We start from the raw sequence: 16,966 nt of genomic DNA on the forward strand, positions 1-16,966 counted from the left end.
CCATGCCCTCTTGCTCTCTGTACATATGATCTGGTTGTGGGGGCTCCTGTGTCTGTCACAAGGATGATGACCCAGCACCCAAGAGTCCTCACTCAGAGCTTCCTGTCCCCTTCGTTGGTGATGATGTGCTCAGAAATGCACATGTGGCCTAGTGAGCCTAGAACTATAAGGAAAAGTTTTTGTCTTTATTTTTTAGCCCTGAAAAGATGTGTTAAGCCAGTGCACCAGATCTGCCATGATAGAAATGGCCTACATCTGTGCTGTAGCCACATGTGGCTAAGTGGCTCCTCTGTGGAGCCTCCTTCATCACACAGCTCTTCCCTGCCAAAGAGAGCTTGGGCCATGTGTTTGTCACTTGCAAGTCCCAAGCAGGCAAGAGGTCTTCCTTCCTTGAAATAACACTGAATTCCAAACAGCAATCCAAATCTCTCCAGGACATCAGGATGAAATGAGGTACTGGGGACCCATAGGTGAGCAAGCGGGGGAGGGTTGGAGGATCTGAAACCAAGAGGGAGGGAGGGGCCTGTATAGAGGTCCACCAAGCCCCCATGTTGCACGACACCTGGGATCCTTAAATATAGATGTATTTTTTTCATTTCTGGACACACACTTCAATCACACCCATTCCGCCCTCCCCCTCTCCCCCCACTGCAAACCAAGCAGTGCACCAGCGCACGTGAGGGGGCCCTCCCTGTCACCAGAGCTTGGAGATGGAAGAACCTCAAGGTAAATATGGGAGTCTAGAACCCAGTGGGCTGAGCTCTGGATGGGAAGGGGATGGGAGGCAACACAGTGTAAGGTTCTAGGCTCAGCAGCCGGGCCTAGAACGCAAGTGGTTTCCTGGTGGACTGAGCTGTTAGGGGGGAAAACAGCCAGTTCTGTCCTCAGCAGGGGGTTTCCCCGAGGACACAGGAGTCTGGATGGAGTCACTGGAGTCTGGAGTCACGGGAGGGAGTTCAGACTCAGGGAACAAGTAGGGTCTGGTCCAGAAAAGGCCAGAAAGCGGTCCTGAGCGTTCTCCAGCAGGAATGAGGGGGCCAAGTGGTTCTGCCACTCCTTGCTTGGCCAAAGTGGGGGTGTGTGGCAATGGGACCTGGGTGGGCACTGGCCCTAACAGAGGGGGTAGAGGCTGGGAGGAGGAATCCCCCAGCCAAGCTGAGCACCCAGGGGGGACTGGTGCCGAGAACACCTGAGGGCCCTGTGCTGGAGCCTGAGTTCTGGGGCTGAAAAGGAGGACCTCTGCACCCAGGTATCCTAAGTCCCTGAAAATGTCCCATCTCTGGATGTAGTGTCCCATTAGCAGAGACACTGCAGGGAAGCCAGCGCTTGGTGGCTCCCAGGCCAGGCTAGGGCATGGCACGCTCTGCAGGGTCTAGAATTTGCAAGCCACAAAAGAGCTCTAGAAGTCCAGCCTGGAAGGCAGCTGGCAGGGTTTACTGAAACCTCTGGCACTGCAGGGCAAATGGCAGATTCCTGGCCTCCGGGACCCCGGCCAGGCCTGGGGGAGCTCCAGGGCACACATGATGCCTTCTGGAACCAGAGGAAGAAGGCACGACGTTGTGGATTCTGGAGTGTGGGGAGTTGCGCGCTGCGCTGGGGGTGCTGGAGTGTATGGCAGTGGGGTTGGGCCGTGGACCCCACAGAGGGTTGAGGTGCAGTGGACTTGAGGACCACCGCCGCGGGCACCCACCCTCCAAGGGGGGAGTGTGGGGCGGGGGCCTTAGTTGCGCTCCTCGCCCAGGGAGCTGGCGGGGCTGAGGGGCTCGCTGGGGCTGCTGAGCGAGCTGGAGGGCGCCGTGTCCACCGAGCTGCGCTTGCTCCCGCCGCTGGAAGAGGCGCAGGAGGCGCGGCGCGGCCACTCCGGGGCACGGATGTTGCGCCGGTCCTTGGCGGCCTCCTCGTCCTCGTCGTAGCGCTCGCCGTCGTCAGGCAGCCCGTCCCGGGGCTCCTCCTCATCCTCGCTCTGGTGCGGGCTCGAGTGTCGCGACAGCGAGGGCGACGGCGGCACCGAGGCCGGGCGCGGGTAGCGGTAGCCCTGGGCCTGCGAACGGGGCGCGGGCACACGGCGCAGAGTGGGCCGCGGGCACCCCAAGGCCCGGCCCCGGTGTCCCGCCGCCCTCGGGGTCTCCGGGACCCCCTCCCGCCCCCGCCCCCCAGCGCCCGGTGCTCCAAAGCCCGCGTCCACTCACCGCGTCCGCCTCGTGGGGCTCGTAGGTGAAGTGGTCGGGAAAGGCCTTGGCCAGCGCCATGTGGCGCGCGGACATGTAGTACTGCGGAGAGGCAGGGGAGGGGGCGTCGGGGGCGCGGCGCAGGACCCCGCCCCCAGGCCCTGGCCACACCCCCTATGCAGATGACAGACCACGCCCGCGAACCGGCCCCTATGCAAATTATCTGCCTTTCTGGCCCCACCCCTATGCAGATAAGCTGGGCCGGGGAGGGGCGGGCGGAGCCACACTCTATTAACTCCTCCGGAATTCTCAGGCACCCTTGACCACACCCCTATGCAAATAAGGCAAACTCTCCACCAATGTGCTCTCCCGGGAGGAGCCGAGCAATGTCTTAAAGGGACAGTAACTGGAACCTGTAGGAGACCCTGCCTCCGGCGCCAGCCCCTGGAGGCTGCAGAGCCAAAGGCACAGCCGGCAGGGGCTAAGGAACGGGGCCTTACCCGGCCTAGGTATTTCCAGTCCAGGAGGTCGGAGAGGCGTTCGGTGCGATTCCGCTGGATGATGCGCTGCCGCCGGCTCTGCTGGCAGAAGCTGTAGAGGAAGGAGGTGAGCTGCGAGCACGAATCGTCCAGGCTGCGGAAGCGCCGGTCCAGAATGTAGATGCCTGCGGGGACCAGGACCCAGGCTCGGAATAAGGGCTAGGGGGTACCGTCATTCCCGAGGGTTCGCTGGCACCAGGACCCCTCCTCCTCCGGGGACCCAGGACCCTGGCTGTGAGTCCCATTTCCCCAACCCTAGGGGGTCTGGGCGCTGACCGTAAGCTGAGGGGTCTGCGATGTGCTCCTCCATGAAGCAGCCGAAGCCGGAGAGGTTGGTGGAGATACTGGGGATGCCCATGACCGTGCACTCAGCTGCGGAAAGGCGGGAGACAAGGCCCTTAGCCCCTCTCCCACCCCCATCCCCCGGCTAAATCGCAATAAAGCCTCCACAGCGCCCTCTACTGGCGCCCTCCCAAAGTGCCGGGCGCTGTGCGGAGCAAGTCGGAGCCCACTTGGCCATTGGACTGTTTTTTCCCTTGTATTTCCCAGGGGAAAATATGAGGCTCAGAAAAGGCCCAAGGCCTCAGGATGAGCAGAATTCCAGATAAGGACGGCTGGCTAATTTATTGGCAATCTGGGCCAATATAAATCATTTTACTAAACCTTCACAACCTGTAAGGTGCTTTTTTTTGTTGCCAGAACAATTCTGGTTTGGCTTTGGTTTTTAAGGTACCTGGGATGGGGGGGTTGAAGCTGGGATCTCGTATGTGGGAAGCTGGCATTCAACCACTGAGCCACATGGGCTTCCCTAGGTTGGTTTAAGCCTCTGTTTTACTTGTTTGTCTTCGTTTCTTCAGGAGCGCCAGGTACAGAATCCAAGACCTCCTCTGTGGGAGGCAGATGCTCAACTGCTCCAGCTACATTTGCTCCCCATTCTGGGTTAATTATCATAGCTTTACAGGACTGTTTTGACAGGAAATAAGAGAATGTCTCTCAGGTGCTGTTTACAAAACACCTACTATGTCCATTTTATTTTCTTTAACTGTGCGAAATGGTTCAAAGAGTTCATTGTAATTCTTGTATTACTTTTCCTAGAAACCTGTGTAAGCTGCAGAACCAGACACTAACTATAGAAGGGCTTGTGGCAAAAATGGGATTGGGACATTCAAAACCTATGGCACCACTGTAACTGCAAAAGAGATGGAAGTGGTAAAATTCCTAATTATTATACAAGCACAGTTAAAAAGGCTTGTTAAACTAGTATTGAATTAAGAAATACAGGGAAACGGACTTTGGCCCAGTGGTTAGGGCGTCCGTCTACCATATGGGAGGTCCGCGGTTCAAACCCCGGGCCTCCTTGACCCATGTGGAGCTGGCCATGCGCAATGCTGATGCGCGCAAGGAGTGCCTTGCCGCGCAAGGGTGTCCCCCGCGTGGGGGAGCCCCACGCGCAAGGAGTGCACCCGTGAGGAAAGCCGCCCAGCGTGAAAAAGAAAGAGCAGCCTGCCCAGGAATGGCGCCGCCCACACTTCCTGTGCCGCTGACGACAACAGAAGCGGACAAAGAAACAAGACGCAGCAAATAGACACTGAGAACAGACAACCAGGGGAGGGGGGGGAATTAAATAAATAAATAAATCTTAAAAAAAAAAAAAAAGAAATACAACAGCAAGTATAGTATCTGTTTAGTTATAACAGCACATGAAAAGTGGGCCCTGCCATATTTCAAGAGGGCAGTGTGAAACACTTGGGGCTCCTGCCCCCACGGAAGTTTTGAACAACCAGCAAGAACTGGCAGAAACATCTTTCTCAAACTCCAGAAAACAGATCAAGGACTGCAGTAACAGGGTGAGCAGTAAATCAAGAAAAAAGCCAGTTAAAAGTGGTAAAATCTCGTGGCTCCCTGGCTGGTCCTTTCCCACCTCTCACTGGCTCCCCAGCGCAGATGTCAGGTCCCAGAGCCAAAGGAAGCAGAGTGAACCCATGGACTGGGAGCATGTATATCTGGCCCACTGTCTGGTGATAGCCTGAGGATCCCAGAGCTTGTGCCCTTCATGCAGAAGGTAGCTCGCTGAACTCTCCTCCAGAACCGTGTGGGAAAGCATGTTTCCTGGGGCAAGGGACTGGTGGATATAGATATAGAGTGCAGGGCTGGGGACTGTGAGGACACTATTTTTTAGGGAAGAGGGGACATCCCTAACCCCATTTAAGGGGGAATTCCTAGGGCCATGTGCATGTGGGCATGTCCAAGTATGCCCAAGATTAGATGCACAGAAAGAGTCAAAGAAGGCCCTCCGCGTTGGCCTCAAGCTGTTCTCTAAACTCATTGTATGGATAAGCTCTGAGGGAGAGAACTCCCATAGGTCCATCTGCAAAGACGGGGAAAGGTATTTTCTTTTTTGCTCCGTCTTTTTCTTAGCTCCTGGCATTCAAGCTAGTGTCATAATACTAGCTGACACAAGCGTAAGCCTCAGAGTCTAACTTCCAGTGATAACACATTAAAATATCAAAATGGTCAGGTTTCAATAAAAGGTCACAAAACAAAGAAAAGGAAGCAAGAGCTCAGACAATGAGAAGATTAAAGCATTAGAAACCAGCAGTGAGGAGGAGGAGACTTGGGATATACCAGATAGTCTTTAAAACTTAAAAACAAATTTTAAAAAAACCTTAAAAACCACTTTTTAAAAAAAGCTACCAGAGACAATGACATTTGAACATAATACATCATCCTGGATGGATCCAGCACGGGAGGAGGAGAGGCTCTAAGGATGCGATTAGGACATATAAAGGAGCTGGAACACAGACTTCAGCTTTCCAGCAATGCTAAATTGCTTGAACTTGATAATGGCACTTAAGGTGGTTACACGAGTGAATATCCTTGTTCTCACGAAATGTACAAGGCAGTATTAAGTGTCCAAGGAGCGTAGTGAATATAACCTACACGCAAGTCAGAAAATGGATGGATAGACAGACACAGACTGATAGGATGACAGCCCAATTACATCACACTTAAAATATGTGGGTTTGGGTGTCTGGGGGGAGGACGGAGGATGGTTGAGTTCTCTGCAGGGAGTTTGCATTATTAACTGTCCTGTAAGTTTGAAAGTATTTCAAAAGAAGAAGTTAAAAAAGGACAAAAGAGAACACAGGAAAGAAATGTGATTGAACGGAGATGGAAGAAGGGTTGTTTGGGGGCAATGACAAAACATCCCCAGGTAAGGGAGAAGTGCAGATAATCAGTTCCAACTCAGACTGTGTGGGCCAAGGAAGCCAGGAAGAGGAAGGAGAGGTGGCCGCCCTCCGCTGTGCTGGAGGACTGTGCATCAGAGGCTGGTACTTGGGTTCTCAGGGGGTGGAGGGCAGGGGAGCAAACTTTAGTGAAATGGAGAGAAAGCACAGTTGAACCACGACATCTACTGGAGACTGACGTTTGTCCTCCAGTTATGTCTCACGAGCTACTGCGTATCACAGAAACAAGCTGTAGTGGAACTTTTTTTTTTCAGGAGGTACTGGGGATTGAACCCAGGACCTCGTACATGGGAAACAGGTGCTCAACCACCTGAGCTACCTGTGCTCCCTGTAGAACTTTTACCACCAGTGCACCCATTTTGCAAGGATTGGGGTTCAGAAAGGGTGAGTCCCTTGCCCCAAGAATATCTGCCATGCCACCCCGGCCCTGCCCTCTCCTATCCCTCCTGCCCACTGCACTCACCTGGTGTGTAGCCCCAAGGCTCATAGTAGGAGGGGAAGACCCCGAGGTGACAGCCACGGACAAACTCCTCATAGTCCACGGGAAGCAGGGGGCTCGTGGAGGAGAGGAACTCCGGGTGGAAAATCACCTGGCAGTGAAAAAGAAGGGCTCGGCCTGAACATCTTATCTATCTACCCCCTGAGAGCCCATATTGGCCCAGAGAGGGTAAAAACATGTCTAATATCACACAGCATGTTGGTGGCAGGGCAAAGAACTGAACCCTAATCTCTTTGCTTGAGAAACCAGGGTTCTGTCCTTTAAACCAGGGGGCTAGGGAGTGAGAGGTCCAGAGTCTCCCACACATCCAGTCCATCCCCAGCCAGTATCTCACCTTGACCCTGTCGGCGCTACTATTGAAGAGGCCAATTCGGCGAATGGTGGTCAGGATGGGGTCCGAGGAGTCGTCCAGCATATTGTGGGTGCACACCGGAGGGAAAGACTGCCGCTATAGGAGCCACAAGTAGGGTGGGGCTCAGGTGAGGGACAGGGGGCTCTGAGCCCTGGGAGACCAAGGAAACCACAATTCCCTCCAAGCAAGCCCAAGAGGTTGCTGGGAGATGTAGATTTCCTTATTGGCTCCCGGTCTGCACAAGTTCTCTTCCCCTCTGTCCCTTAACCACCCAAGATCCTAAAGGAAACTACAATTCCCAGCTTTCTTTGGGAGCAGAGCCACGGCGTTAATGTGTCCTAGCTGTCGTGTTCTGTCCTCTTGGCTCTGCTGCTACACAAGAACTATAATGCCCAGCAGTCAACGGGGCACAGAGACTATGCCAATATGGCAGCAATTCTCAGGGGCTACTGGGAGTTGTAGTTTTCTTACAACAATCCTGGCCCACTGTCTCTCCAAGTACTCTTTACTTTCAAACCTGTAACTGGCCCCACCCTCACCCCAAGAGAAGCTCCAGGAAACTCCAAGAGTCTTTGGAGTAAGACAAAGCTAGGCCAATTGGAAGTCCCAGAGGCTCCTGGGAACTGTAGTTCTTTGCAACTTGGCCATGATTTCTGAAGGTTTACCTTCAGTCTACTGACTCCAGTGGCCCAGAGAAGCTACAGGTCCCAGCAGTCTCATAGCTGAAAAGCCCTGAGAGGCAGGCTGCCTTAGGGACTATTGTAAATCAAAGCCTGGTCAAAGCAGTTCACACCTTGTTTGTGTGACTTGGGTGTCCAGGTTTCCACTCCCGCCCACTGCCCCCCAGAACCCAGCTACCAAAGTCCCTAGGTCCCAGGGAATAAAAGTACTCTAACTCCCAGAAGCCTCTGGGGCAAGAGAAGAGTCAACATAAAAAGCCCCAGGGGCTGCTGGGAGTTGTAGTTCTCATTTTGTGACTACAGATTCTTCTCTCTAAAGTTTCCCACCCACCTAGTTCTATTAACCTTAGGAGTCTAAAGAAGCTACAACTCCCAGGGATGTATGAGGGATAAGACACAGCCAGTGGGAAAAGACATAGGGGCAACTGGGAGTATCTGATGATTTCTTGGATGCACAAGACGTTTTAGCTGACCTCCTGGCACTGTCCTAATGTGGCCCAGTGCACCAAGTACCCCTCCCAGCAGATCCCTTCCATTGACCCTGGGGACTCCCCCAAAAAACTGCACAACTCCTAGTGGCCCACGTGGCAGAACAACCTACAGCAAAGCAGGCTGCCCTAAGGGCTTCTGGGAGTTGAAGTTCTGCCCAAGTCAGACCTTCTGTGGCCCTCAGAATTGGTCCCCTTACAATAAATGCCACCTAAGAAAGCAGAACTCCCAGGGTTCTCTGGGGACAGAGCCAGCATGGCAGGCTACCTCTAGGGCTGCTGGGAACTGCCACCTCTGCCCAGAGACCCAAACCATACCTGCGTGGCAAAGATGGCCCTCTTCATCATGGTAAAGTCCTCCTTGTCCAGCATCTTGTTCATGTCTGGGAGGCTCCCCCTGCAAGGCGGGCAGTGGTGTGTATCCAGGAACAGGGCAGCGGGAGGCCTTGGGACGCAACAGGGGGCAGGGCTGCGGGCAGGCACTCACACCAGCAAGGACTCGTAAAGCTTCCTCCCGAACTTCTCCTTCACCGCGTTGGCCGTGTCCCTGGGAGGAAGAGAGCATTAGCACCAGTTGCCATCGTGTGTTAGACTTCAGGGAAACTGAGGCCGGTGCAAGGAAGATGTGCCCTGCGGACTCCATGATGGAGAATGGGGCCCTGGGGAAGGCTGGGGTCCCTTGTGCCTTGTGTCATCTGTGTGGCCCGGGGCAGGTGGCCCTTCTTCTCTGATTTCAGTGACTCATCCGGGTGACAGACGATGGGGCTAAAAATAGAACCGACCTCGGAAGTCTGCCCTGAGAACTCAATGAGATCACGGCAAGTAAGTGCATGGCGCCTGGCACACGCTGTTGAGCCTTCCAGAAATGTCAGCTATTATTAGTGCTTGCACTAGTCCGGGTGGTGGCAATGCTGAGCCCCACATCATGCAAAGGGAAAATAAGGTTTGGAGAGAGAACATGTATATACAACAGGACAGCTAGCGAATGGTGCCACCCTAGATCCCAAAGCCACTCCTCTGCCTCCTTTGGGTGCTCTGCTCCAGCCACGGTGGCCTCCTCCGCTGTTTCTCAAACATGCCTCAGGGCCTTTGCACTTGCTGTTCCCTCTGCTGGAAATGCTGTTCCCCAGAAGCTCCCCTCCCTCATCTCCTCTCCATCTCTGCACAGTGGCACTTCCTCCATGTGGCCTGTCCTGACAGCCCTGTTTCGTTTTCCAGTCCTGCTTTGTTTTTCTGCCAGAGCACTTTCTCAAGAATCTGCTAATTTTGTGTAGAGCCTGCCTCCCCCAAGCAGGATGTGGCTCCGTGCGGGCAGGGATTTTATCTTTCTTGTTCACAGCTGTGCTCCCAGTACCTGGACAAACACCTGGCACACAATATGTGTGTTCAGTGGAGGGCTGATGGATGAACTCACGGGGCAGTGATTTGCCTAAAGCCACAAAGCCAGCAAGGGCCAGTGCCGTGGAGGGAACCTCGCCCATCTGACCCCAGAGCCTGGCCCTGCCTGTGAGTTCTTGCTCTCTTACACGCATCCCGCTTGTGGTTTCGTACTGCCCTCCCTCCCCGGAGCTGGATGTGTCACAAGCAAGTGACATCACTAGGAACTGGGGACCAGGCTCATCACGCTACAGATGGCGATGAGACTCCAGCACATACAGTGGACCCAGAGCGCCCAGCCGGGAGTGGGGCAGGCGGGGACCCCGAGGGCTGCTGACCAAAGCTGCTTGCGTACGGCTTGGCCCTTGAGGGTTTCCACGTTGAAATTGTTGGTCCGAGCTGGCATGATGAAGAAGGCGACCACCGTCTGCTCGCTGCCGTTCACCTGGGGCGGGGGGAAGGGGCAGAAGTCAGGTTCCCATCCCCCAAACCACTAGGACCCCGCTGCTCTCCTTCCCGTCAGGAAGAATTAAGAGAGAGCTAAGGGCCTCCTGGGATGCCGACTTCCTTTCTGAGCCCCGTCACCCCGCACGGGCTTCCCCCCTCCCACTTCCGGGCCCCTGCCCCCCTCTCGTCCCTCCTCGCCGCCCCAGACCTACCCTGAGCAGATAGTTGAGCCTGGCCAAGGCCTCCAGGAAGACGTCGGCCCCCTTGTTGGAGAACTCGTAACGGCCGGCGATGAAGAAGTACAAGGTCTTGTCCAAGTTGAAGTCCAGGTGCCTGAAGGAGTCACAAGGCAGGGTGAAATCCTCGACCCTCACCCTTGACACCTGGCCTCGAAGCTGCAAACCCCAGAAGGGACAGGGTCTAAGAGCAACTTAGACAAGGAGGAGATTCCCAGGAATTGTGGTTTTCCCTCTAGGTGGCGATCTTCTTCAATACTCATTCCATTGCTCTGTCGCTCAGGGACCCAAGGAGATGAGCCCCCAGCCCCTCCTCCTTCAGACCCAGGGGTCCTGGCCCCAGCACCCACCTCCCTCTGTCCCAGGGGTCCAGGCCCCCAGGACCCCTTCCCTCGGACCCTGGTGTTTGGCCCATGTACCCATAAAAATGGCCCCGCACAAACTCCTGGATCCGAGCTTTGCTCTGAGCATGGAGATTCTGGAACTCATGCATGGCCGAGAACTTCTTCACGTTCAGTCCGTTGGGGGTCACGATATCTGGGGTGGGGGGAGAAGGTCCCTGTTTAATTCTTCTCATTCTCTTTATTCATTCAGATCAATTTGGTTGAGGGAATAAAGGAAGGAAAACCCTCCTTTGCAACTTCTTCTGAGAGTCCCTTTTGTGATCCAACTGCACCACCACCAGGTGCCATCGTGCCTACTATTACTTACTGTGTTCACGTGCACAACTACAGTGCCCAGCAGGCCCTGCGAGCAGCCAGCCAGACAGGGACCTGATCCACATCAGGGATTCTGGGAGTTGTGCTTCTCTTGTTTCACCTTGAACTGGGACTGACTCAACATACCCAAAGCTCTGCTTCTCCCAGGATATACCCTCCACTTCCAAGCCTCTTTCAGGGACTCAACCATTTCCTTTCCTCACAGAAGTGTAACCATATCAGTGAAAAACTACAACCCCCATCAGCTCCTTGGGTAAAGTTCCAGGAACAAAGGGAGCTGACTGGCCAAAGGCCTTCTGGGAGTTGTAGTTCTCCCCTTACCCCCCACTGAGAAGGGGCGCCATGGACTGGGAAGCATGGCTGGTCCCAGTCCTGCTTTCCTCAAAAACAAGGTCCACTGTACCTCCATCGCCCTTTCCAAAGGCCAATGTGCATACTAGGCAATGGTGGAATTTCACCCTCTCTGAAGTTGGTATCAAATAAACCAGACTTCCCAATAGCCTCTGGGATTGCAGTAAAAAAGACGGTACCACCTTGGCAGAGACGCTCACCTTCCCCCTTCGGCCCCTACCTGGCTTCCTCTTGAGAAGGTGCTGAGCCTCGATGGCCGTGATCTGGGACACCGTGGTGAAGACGTGAGCGCAGTGGGCCGCCGCACGCTCCATGCAGTAGCGGTGGTAGATCTGCCTCTCTCCTGCTTCCTTGTCCACATTGAACTGGGCAGGAAGGGGAGGGCAGCCAGGTCAGGAGGCTCCGGAAGGACCAGGAAGACTGGTGGGTGGGAGGAGAGGGTGTGCAGACTCTGGGGTCCTGGGAGAGGTTGGGACTAGGGATTTGGACTCCTGGGTCCTAAGAGAAGAAGAACTTGACCTCTGGGGCTCCCAGGGGCCCTCTGGACAGTGGTGGGAAACTCACGCACCCCCATCCCAGCTCACGTTCTCCAGGTTGTTGTAGAAGTCCACGGCGCCGGCACACAGGTAACGCCCCAGCAGCGTGGCGTGGGTGGTGAAGATGGTGGCCACGGGCAGCCGCCGGGCGCGGCACAGGCACAGCCCCACACCCGCCAGCCACTCGTGGAAGTGCGCGACCACGTGTGGTTTCTCCTCGCTCTGTGCCAGGAACTGCGGGGCGACGGGGACAGGGCAGTGGGTTTCTCGGATGTTGTGAAGAGAATGGGCAGTCCCCAGGGTGGACGAGGACGCAGAGGAGAGCTCAGCCTCAGGGCTACCGAGTAGGGCGGGGCGGCGGCCCACTGCGGCTGTCTCCACTGGGCGAGGAACTCGACCTCCCTGAGGAAGCCCGACGGGCAGGCCTCAGCCCCAGGGGCTGGTGGGAGCTGGGCCTCTTTGGCCAAGGCCTTCTCCAAACCAGCAAGGTTGAATTGGAAAGTCTGATTTTTCTGTGTCCCCAAGTCCTGGACACAATTCCCAGAGAGCGTTCATCTCAATCAAGAGTCAGCCTTCTGCCCTCACCACGGGCAGAAAGGACAACTCCCAGAATGGGCCAGGAGCAGCCAGTTCATAAATGGCATGGGAGAGGAGGTTTCTTCAGCCCTTTTAAACCTAGAAGTGGGTCAGAACCAGGATTCCTGGCTCTCAGAGACTGGCAATCCCCAAATACCCAGAATGCTGCATCTGAGAGCTTAAATTCAGCCTCCACCAGAACTACAGCTCCCAGAATTCCCTGGGGCAAGCTCTCCAGTTGACCCACCTGAAAGGACACACATGAATGAAGCTGGGGCTGTGAGTTCGGGTCTCGGAGGAAAGAAGGGCCTGGGCCTCTCGATGTCCCTGTCCCCAAAGGGCAGAGCTAATCCTTGGATTAAAAGAGCAGCAGCTCCCAGAGCGCCCCAGGGGAAGCCCACCCAGACACCTTCTGGCCAAGGAACAGGGGACCGGCAGTGGGGCCTACCTCACCCAGGAACCAGGTGGTGAGGAAGCCAAAGAGGACAGCGTCGTTGGCCTCGCGGTCGTACCAGGGCACCCCGATGCTGCAGGTGTCCCAGAGTTCCCCCTTCCATCGCTCCAGGGCCCAGGCAGAGGCCCCCACGTCCAGAAGCACCACCAGGGGGCTCCCCTCGATCAGCCAGCGCCCAAAATATACCTGATGGGGGGAGGAGGTGCCATAGGAGGCTCAGGGCTTCTGCCAGGTGTCTCTGGAACCAATGTCTGCGCTCACTGCCTCTCCCACCCTCTGCCTTGTTTCTTTATCTCCCTCCTAATTTCTCAGCTTCTGCCTTATTTCTCTATTTGCTGCTAGCTTTTCCTATCACTGCCTGATCCCGTTTCTGTTGCAACATTTCCCCCATCCCTTGCTTAGTCTCTATAACTGCTGCCTTCTAACTTCCCTCCACTGCCTTCTTTTTCTACTTTAACCACATCTTTCCCATTTCCTGTTTCTTTGTCCCCACTGCCTTGCTTTTCCATCCTGCTAATGGGTTATTTCTCCTACCTGCTGCCTCATTTCTGTGCTTGCTGCCTCATTTCTCTCACCACCCGCCATGTTGCTTTCTCCCGTTGCCTTCTTTCTGCTAATTCCTTCCACTGGGTTCTTCTTTTACTGCCTTGGCCTGTGGCCTTGTTTCTGTCCCTTTCACCATGTATTTTTCACCTGTGGCCTCTCTTCCACGCCCACAGGTCCATTCTGTACTCTGCGGCCACCTTTCTAACACTGCCTGTCCTGTTACTCATGTCCCAGAGCTGCACCCTCCCACCACCACCCCATTTCTAGACCTCGCTGCCTCATTTCGGCCCCTGCCACATTTCTCTGGTCTGCGCTTTCCGCCCCTAGACCATGGCCTGGGCCTGGGCCTGCTGCCCGTTGTCTCCAGTCGGCAAGGAGTCACACCTCCGCAGCCTGGCTCTTCCTGCCACGGGAGGGAGCCTGTCCCCGGGGTGCCTCCCCCGCCCAGCTGTTGTCTGCCCTTTTGCTGGGGGGGCTATTCTTAGGACCCCAGCACGTGGGGAGCAGCTGCCCTGGGGGAGGGACTGGGCTGCCCCAGGGTCCTTTAGGGACACTGTCTGGCCTGCCTGGACCTCAGACCCCACCCCAAACCAGAGGCTGTGAATGAATGAAGGAACCCTTCCTCTCCCTCCCAGTCTGCGCCTGAGCCTGCTGCCTCGCGGGCCTGTCCTGGCATCGCAGCCGCCTCTCCTTCTGTGCTCATCCTTGGGTCCCTGCCCGGGGCCCGGGCTCTCTCCTCCTCTTTGATCCCTGGATCTGCCCCTCCTAGAGTCCATCCCGGGGGTGTGTGTCTGTCTCTTCAATGGTATTCCATCTCTCTCCCTCCTTCTAGGCCCGACTTCCTGTCGGCAAACAGCTGGCAGTCTCTCTTCTGTACCTAGAGTCTGTCTGTCTCCCTCCTGCCCCACCCTCGAGGTCGCTGTCACCTCTTGGGACACTCTGTCTGCCCATCTCTCCCCTTCTGCCTGTCGCGACTCTCCACGCTGGGCTGCCTGTGGTACATCAGCTGATGATGCTGGTGGCAATGACCATGATGCCAGCTCACACTTCGACGGTGCTACGTGGGTGCTAGGGACTGTGCTGAGGCCTTGACCATTTACGAACACGCTCTCGTCTTGCCTGCAGCCCCGACGGAGGCATCAGCCAAGGTCACACTGCCAGGCAGCGGAGAAGCCGAACTTGAACCTGGCGCTCCAGCACCTCTTCCCCTGCACACCTGCCTGAGCCCAAGCCTCCCTCTCCTGGGCTTCGCCTGCCTGGCCACCTAGCTCGCTCGCTCACTCTCTCAGTCTCTCTCTTTGCCTCTTGGCACCATCTGTCAGTCTGCCTTGTGCCTGGGGTCCGTCTGTCCATCTCCCAATGTCTTAGAGCCACCCACTCCTCAGGGTCCTGCATCTACCTGAGCGCCATCAGTCTCTGCCCAGGAAGACGCCGCCCCGTGTCTCGGCCCATCACCCCCTCACCCCCTGGGACCTGGGCCGGCCTATCCCCACCCCCTCCTCCACCTGCTGCTCCCACCCAGCGGGGGGCACCCACCTCCCTGCCCTCAGGGGGGCTGGGTCCCACCTTGCAGCCCTTGCAGTTCATGGAGTCCAGGGTCCTCTTCAGGGCCGGGGTCGGGGGCTCCAGCAGCTCCACCTGGGTCCTCACGCCCTGCTCTGTGTAGGGCCCCACCAGGAAGTAGTTGTCGCCCCACTCATCCCCCGTCACCTTGGCCTTCGTCTGCAGCACCGTGTAGATACCGCCCACTGTGGGCCCAAGATCGTGAGGGCTGGCCCCCGACAGGCCCGGGAACCTGGGGCCTGGGCAGGGCGGGGATGTGGGGAGGATGGGGACCTGGACCCCTGGGGCAGTGGGAGAGGGAGCTGGGAGACCAGAGGGAGGAGCGGGCCGGAGGCTGGAGGCAGGGCTCAAGGGAAGAAGGGGTGGACGGCTGGGCTCCTGGTCTTAGGGAGGAGGGGGCTGCAGCCCGAGGACGACAAGGGCTGCGGGTCACCAGGACCCAGGCTTCCCAGGTTCACAGCTTGGAGGAACTGGGTTTTTCTCTCAGGCTCCATGACAAGGTGGGAGCAAATCCCTCTTCATGGCCCCATTCAGCTTCCCACTGTTGCCCAAGAGAAGCCTGAATTGTCATTCCCCACCCCCCAGAGACCCTGCCAACCTGCCCCCGGGTCTCCTCTCCCAGAGTGGCGACCCAGGTGTCCAGACTCCATCCCAGAGCCTGGGCCCAGGGGCCAAGTTTCTTAAGATCCGCCCCTCCCAGGATGTGAGACCCACTCCCTTTCTCCCCCAAGACCAGGCAAAGCAAACCCCAGCTCCCTCCCATCTTAGGGTCCAGAGGGCCTAGCTCCCAGGATTCCAGCCCCAAAGTCTCCAAATCAGAACCTCAGGACCTTCGAAGCCCAGGACACAGAATGCCAGGCCCACAGCCACTCCCATTCTGGGACCCGGCCCCTGACCAAATCAGGACTTGCCAGCCTTCCTCATCTCAGCAGGAGTGTGCCCAAGGCCGCAGGCTCTCCTGCTCCTAGGAACCCTCGGCTCAGAAAGGCGCTTGGCTCCTCCAGCACCTAGCACACCCTCCCCATCCTTGGCCCCCAGAAGCCGCTGCCCCAGATCCTGCTACCAGGACTCAACCATCCCATCTCCCAGTCGGCTCTCCCCCAAGCGAGGAGTTCCATCGCCTTGTCCCTGCCTCCCGGACCTCGGGTCTGAAAGCTCAGGCACCTCCCAGGCTTGCACACAGAAGTCCCACGGCCCCTCTCGGTTCAGGATCCCAGTCTCTGGTCTCTGGGAAGCCCGCTCCATGACATCGGAGTCTTTCATTTCAGCCCCTTCTCTTCCAGCACCTGGGCCTCCAGCCTCCTTTCCTCTTAAGTCGGGAGACCCATGCCCTCCCTCCAAGGCCCACCCCCAAGGGGCAGACACAACCCAGGCCCTCTCCAAGGACACAGGAGTCATAGGCTCCTTGCCCAGAACTCAAGAGTCGCGACAACGGGGCCCCGTCCCCCCACGACTCCTGGCTCCAGGCCCCGATCGGCGACTGCCCTTCCCGTCCGGGGTCGCGGTTCCTGGAACGCTCACCCTTGTTGGCCACCTCCCAGGCCACCTCGAAGAGCACCGTGTTCTCCAGGTCGAACTCATCTTCCCATTCCTCCAGTCCTGGCAGTGAGGATATGGACAAACTGCGGCTTAGAGGCATGGCCGGCGCGGGCTGGGGGCTCCGGGGGCCAGAGGCGGCGGCTCGGAACTTGTCCTAGGAATGCACCGGGCAGGGCGTGGATCCGGGTAGCCGATGCCCGACGGGAAACTTGCAGCTCGCTCGGCTTCCTATTGCACGACCGCGCCCGCCCCCTCCCGACCGCAAAGCTGGAACCCGCTAGGAGGCGGCAGCAGCGTCACTGAGCCTAGACGCGTCCCTGCAGTGAAGGACTGCGGCCGCCAGGAGGCGGCGCCCGCCCCCCGGCCAGCGCCATTGGTCCGTGCCCGGGGGCGGGGGCGCCGGCGTCTCCTCATTGGTGAACAGCGTCGGGCACGCGGCGTCCCGCCGGGCCTTAGCGGGCCAAGCGAGCTCCGAGGGGCGGGACTTATCCATGCGGTTAAAGGAACTCGATTGGCCCTGAGGCCTGTCAGTGTGAAGCTGGAGGCCCCAAAGCCCGGGTGAGGGAGGTGGGGTGGGCAAGGAGGAAAGGGAGCGTGAGGGACGTGTGTTACTCAAAGAGCTAAGGATTTTGCAATCGGCCTCAGCAA

At 57.1% G+C, this 16,966-nt stretch overlaps 1 protein-coding gene across 2 annotated transcripts; it reads right to left on the bottom strand.

Moving 5' to 3' along the window:
• Positions 1 to 568: 568 nt before the first annotated feature.
• Positions 569 to 16,642, bottom strand: GYS1 (glycogen synthase 1). 2 transcript variants are annotated; one of them, XM_004448108.4, is made up of 16 exons: positions 16,301 to 16,642; positions 14,783 to 14,964; positions 12,665 to 12,856; positions 11,689 to 11,874; positions 11,325 to 11,469; positions 10,454 to 10,571; positions 10,011 to 10,131; positions 9,690 to 9,796; positions 8,462 to 8,521; positions 8,293 to 8,371; positions 6,789 to 6,902; positions 6,419 to 6,545; positions 2,984 to 3,079; positions 2,669 to 2,832; positions 2,190 to 2,270; positions 569 to 2,041 (listed from the first exon to the last, which is right to left on the bottom strand). In XM_004448108.4, exons 1-16 carry the CDS (start codon positions 16,416 to 16,418, stop codon positions 1,721 to 1,723), a joined length of 2,211 nt encoding a protein of 736 aa, XP_004448165.1. In that variant the 5' UTR covers positions 16,419 to 16,642; the 3' UTR covers positions 569 to 1,720. The 2 variants fall into 2 exon arrangements, with proteins under 2 accessions (XP_004448165.1, XP_004448167.1); XM_004448110.5 differs by lacking the exons at positions 14,783 to 14,964; positions 16,301 to 16,642 and adding an exon at positions 13,205 to 13,357.
• Positions 16,643 to 16,966: the final 324 nt, after the last annotated feature.

This window comes from Dasypus novemcinctus, chromosome 18, assembly GCF_030445035.2.
Source record: "Dasypus novemcinctus isolate mDasNov1 chromosome 18, mDasNov1.1.hap2, whole genome shotgun sequence".
Classification (NCBI taxonomy): Eukaryota; Metazoa; Chordata; class Mammalia; order Cingulata; family Dasypodidae; genus Dasypus; species Dasypus novemcinctus.

What these genes read in the sequence shown, in the direction of transcription:
- GYS1 (XM_004448108.4), bottom strand. Translation starts at nt 16,418, where the DNA reads ATGCCTCTAAGCCGCAGTTTGTCCATATCCTCACTGCCAGGACTGGAG. An exon ending in CCACCTGGTTCCTGGGTGAG is followed by an intron (nt 11,875 to 12,664) that starts GTAGGCCCCACT and finishes GTCGCCCCGCAG; the next exon opens with TTCCTGGCACAGAGCGAGGA. An exon ending in GGGCCATCTTTGCCACGCAG is followed by an intron (nt 6,903 to 8,292) that starts GTATGGTTTGGG and finishes TGGCTCCTATAG; the next exon opens with CGGCAGTCTTTCCCTCCGGT.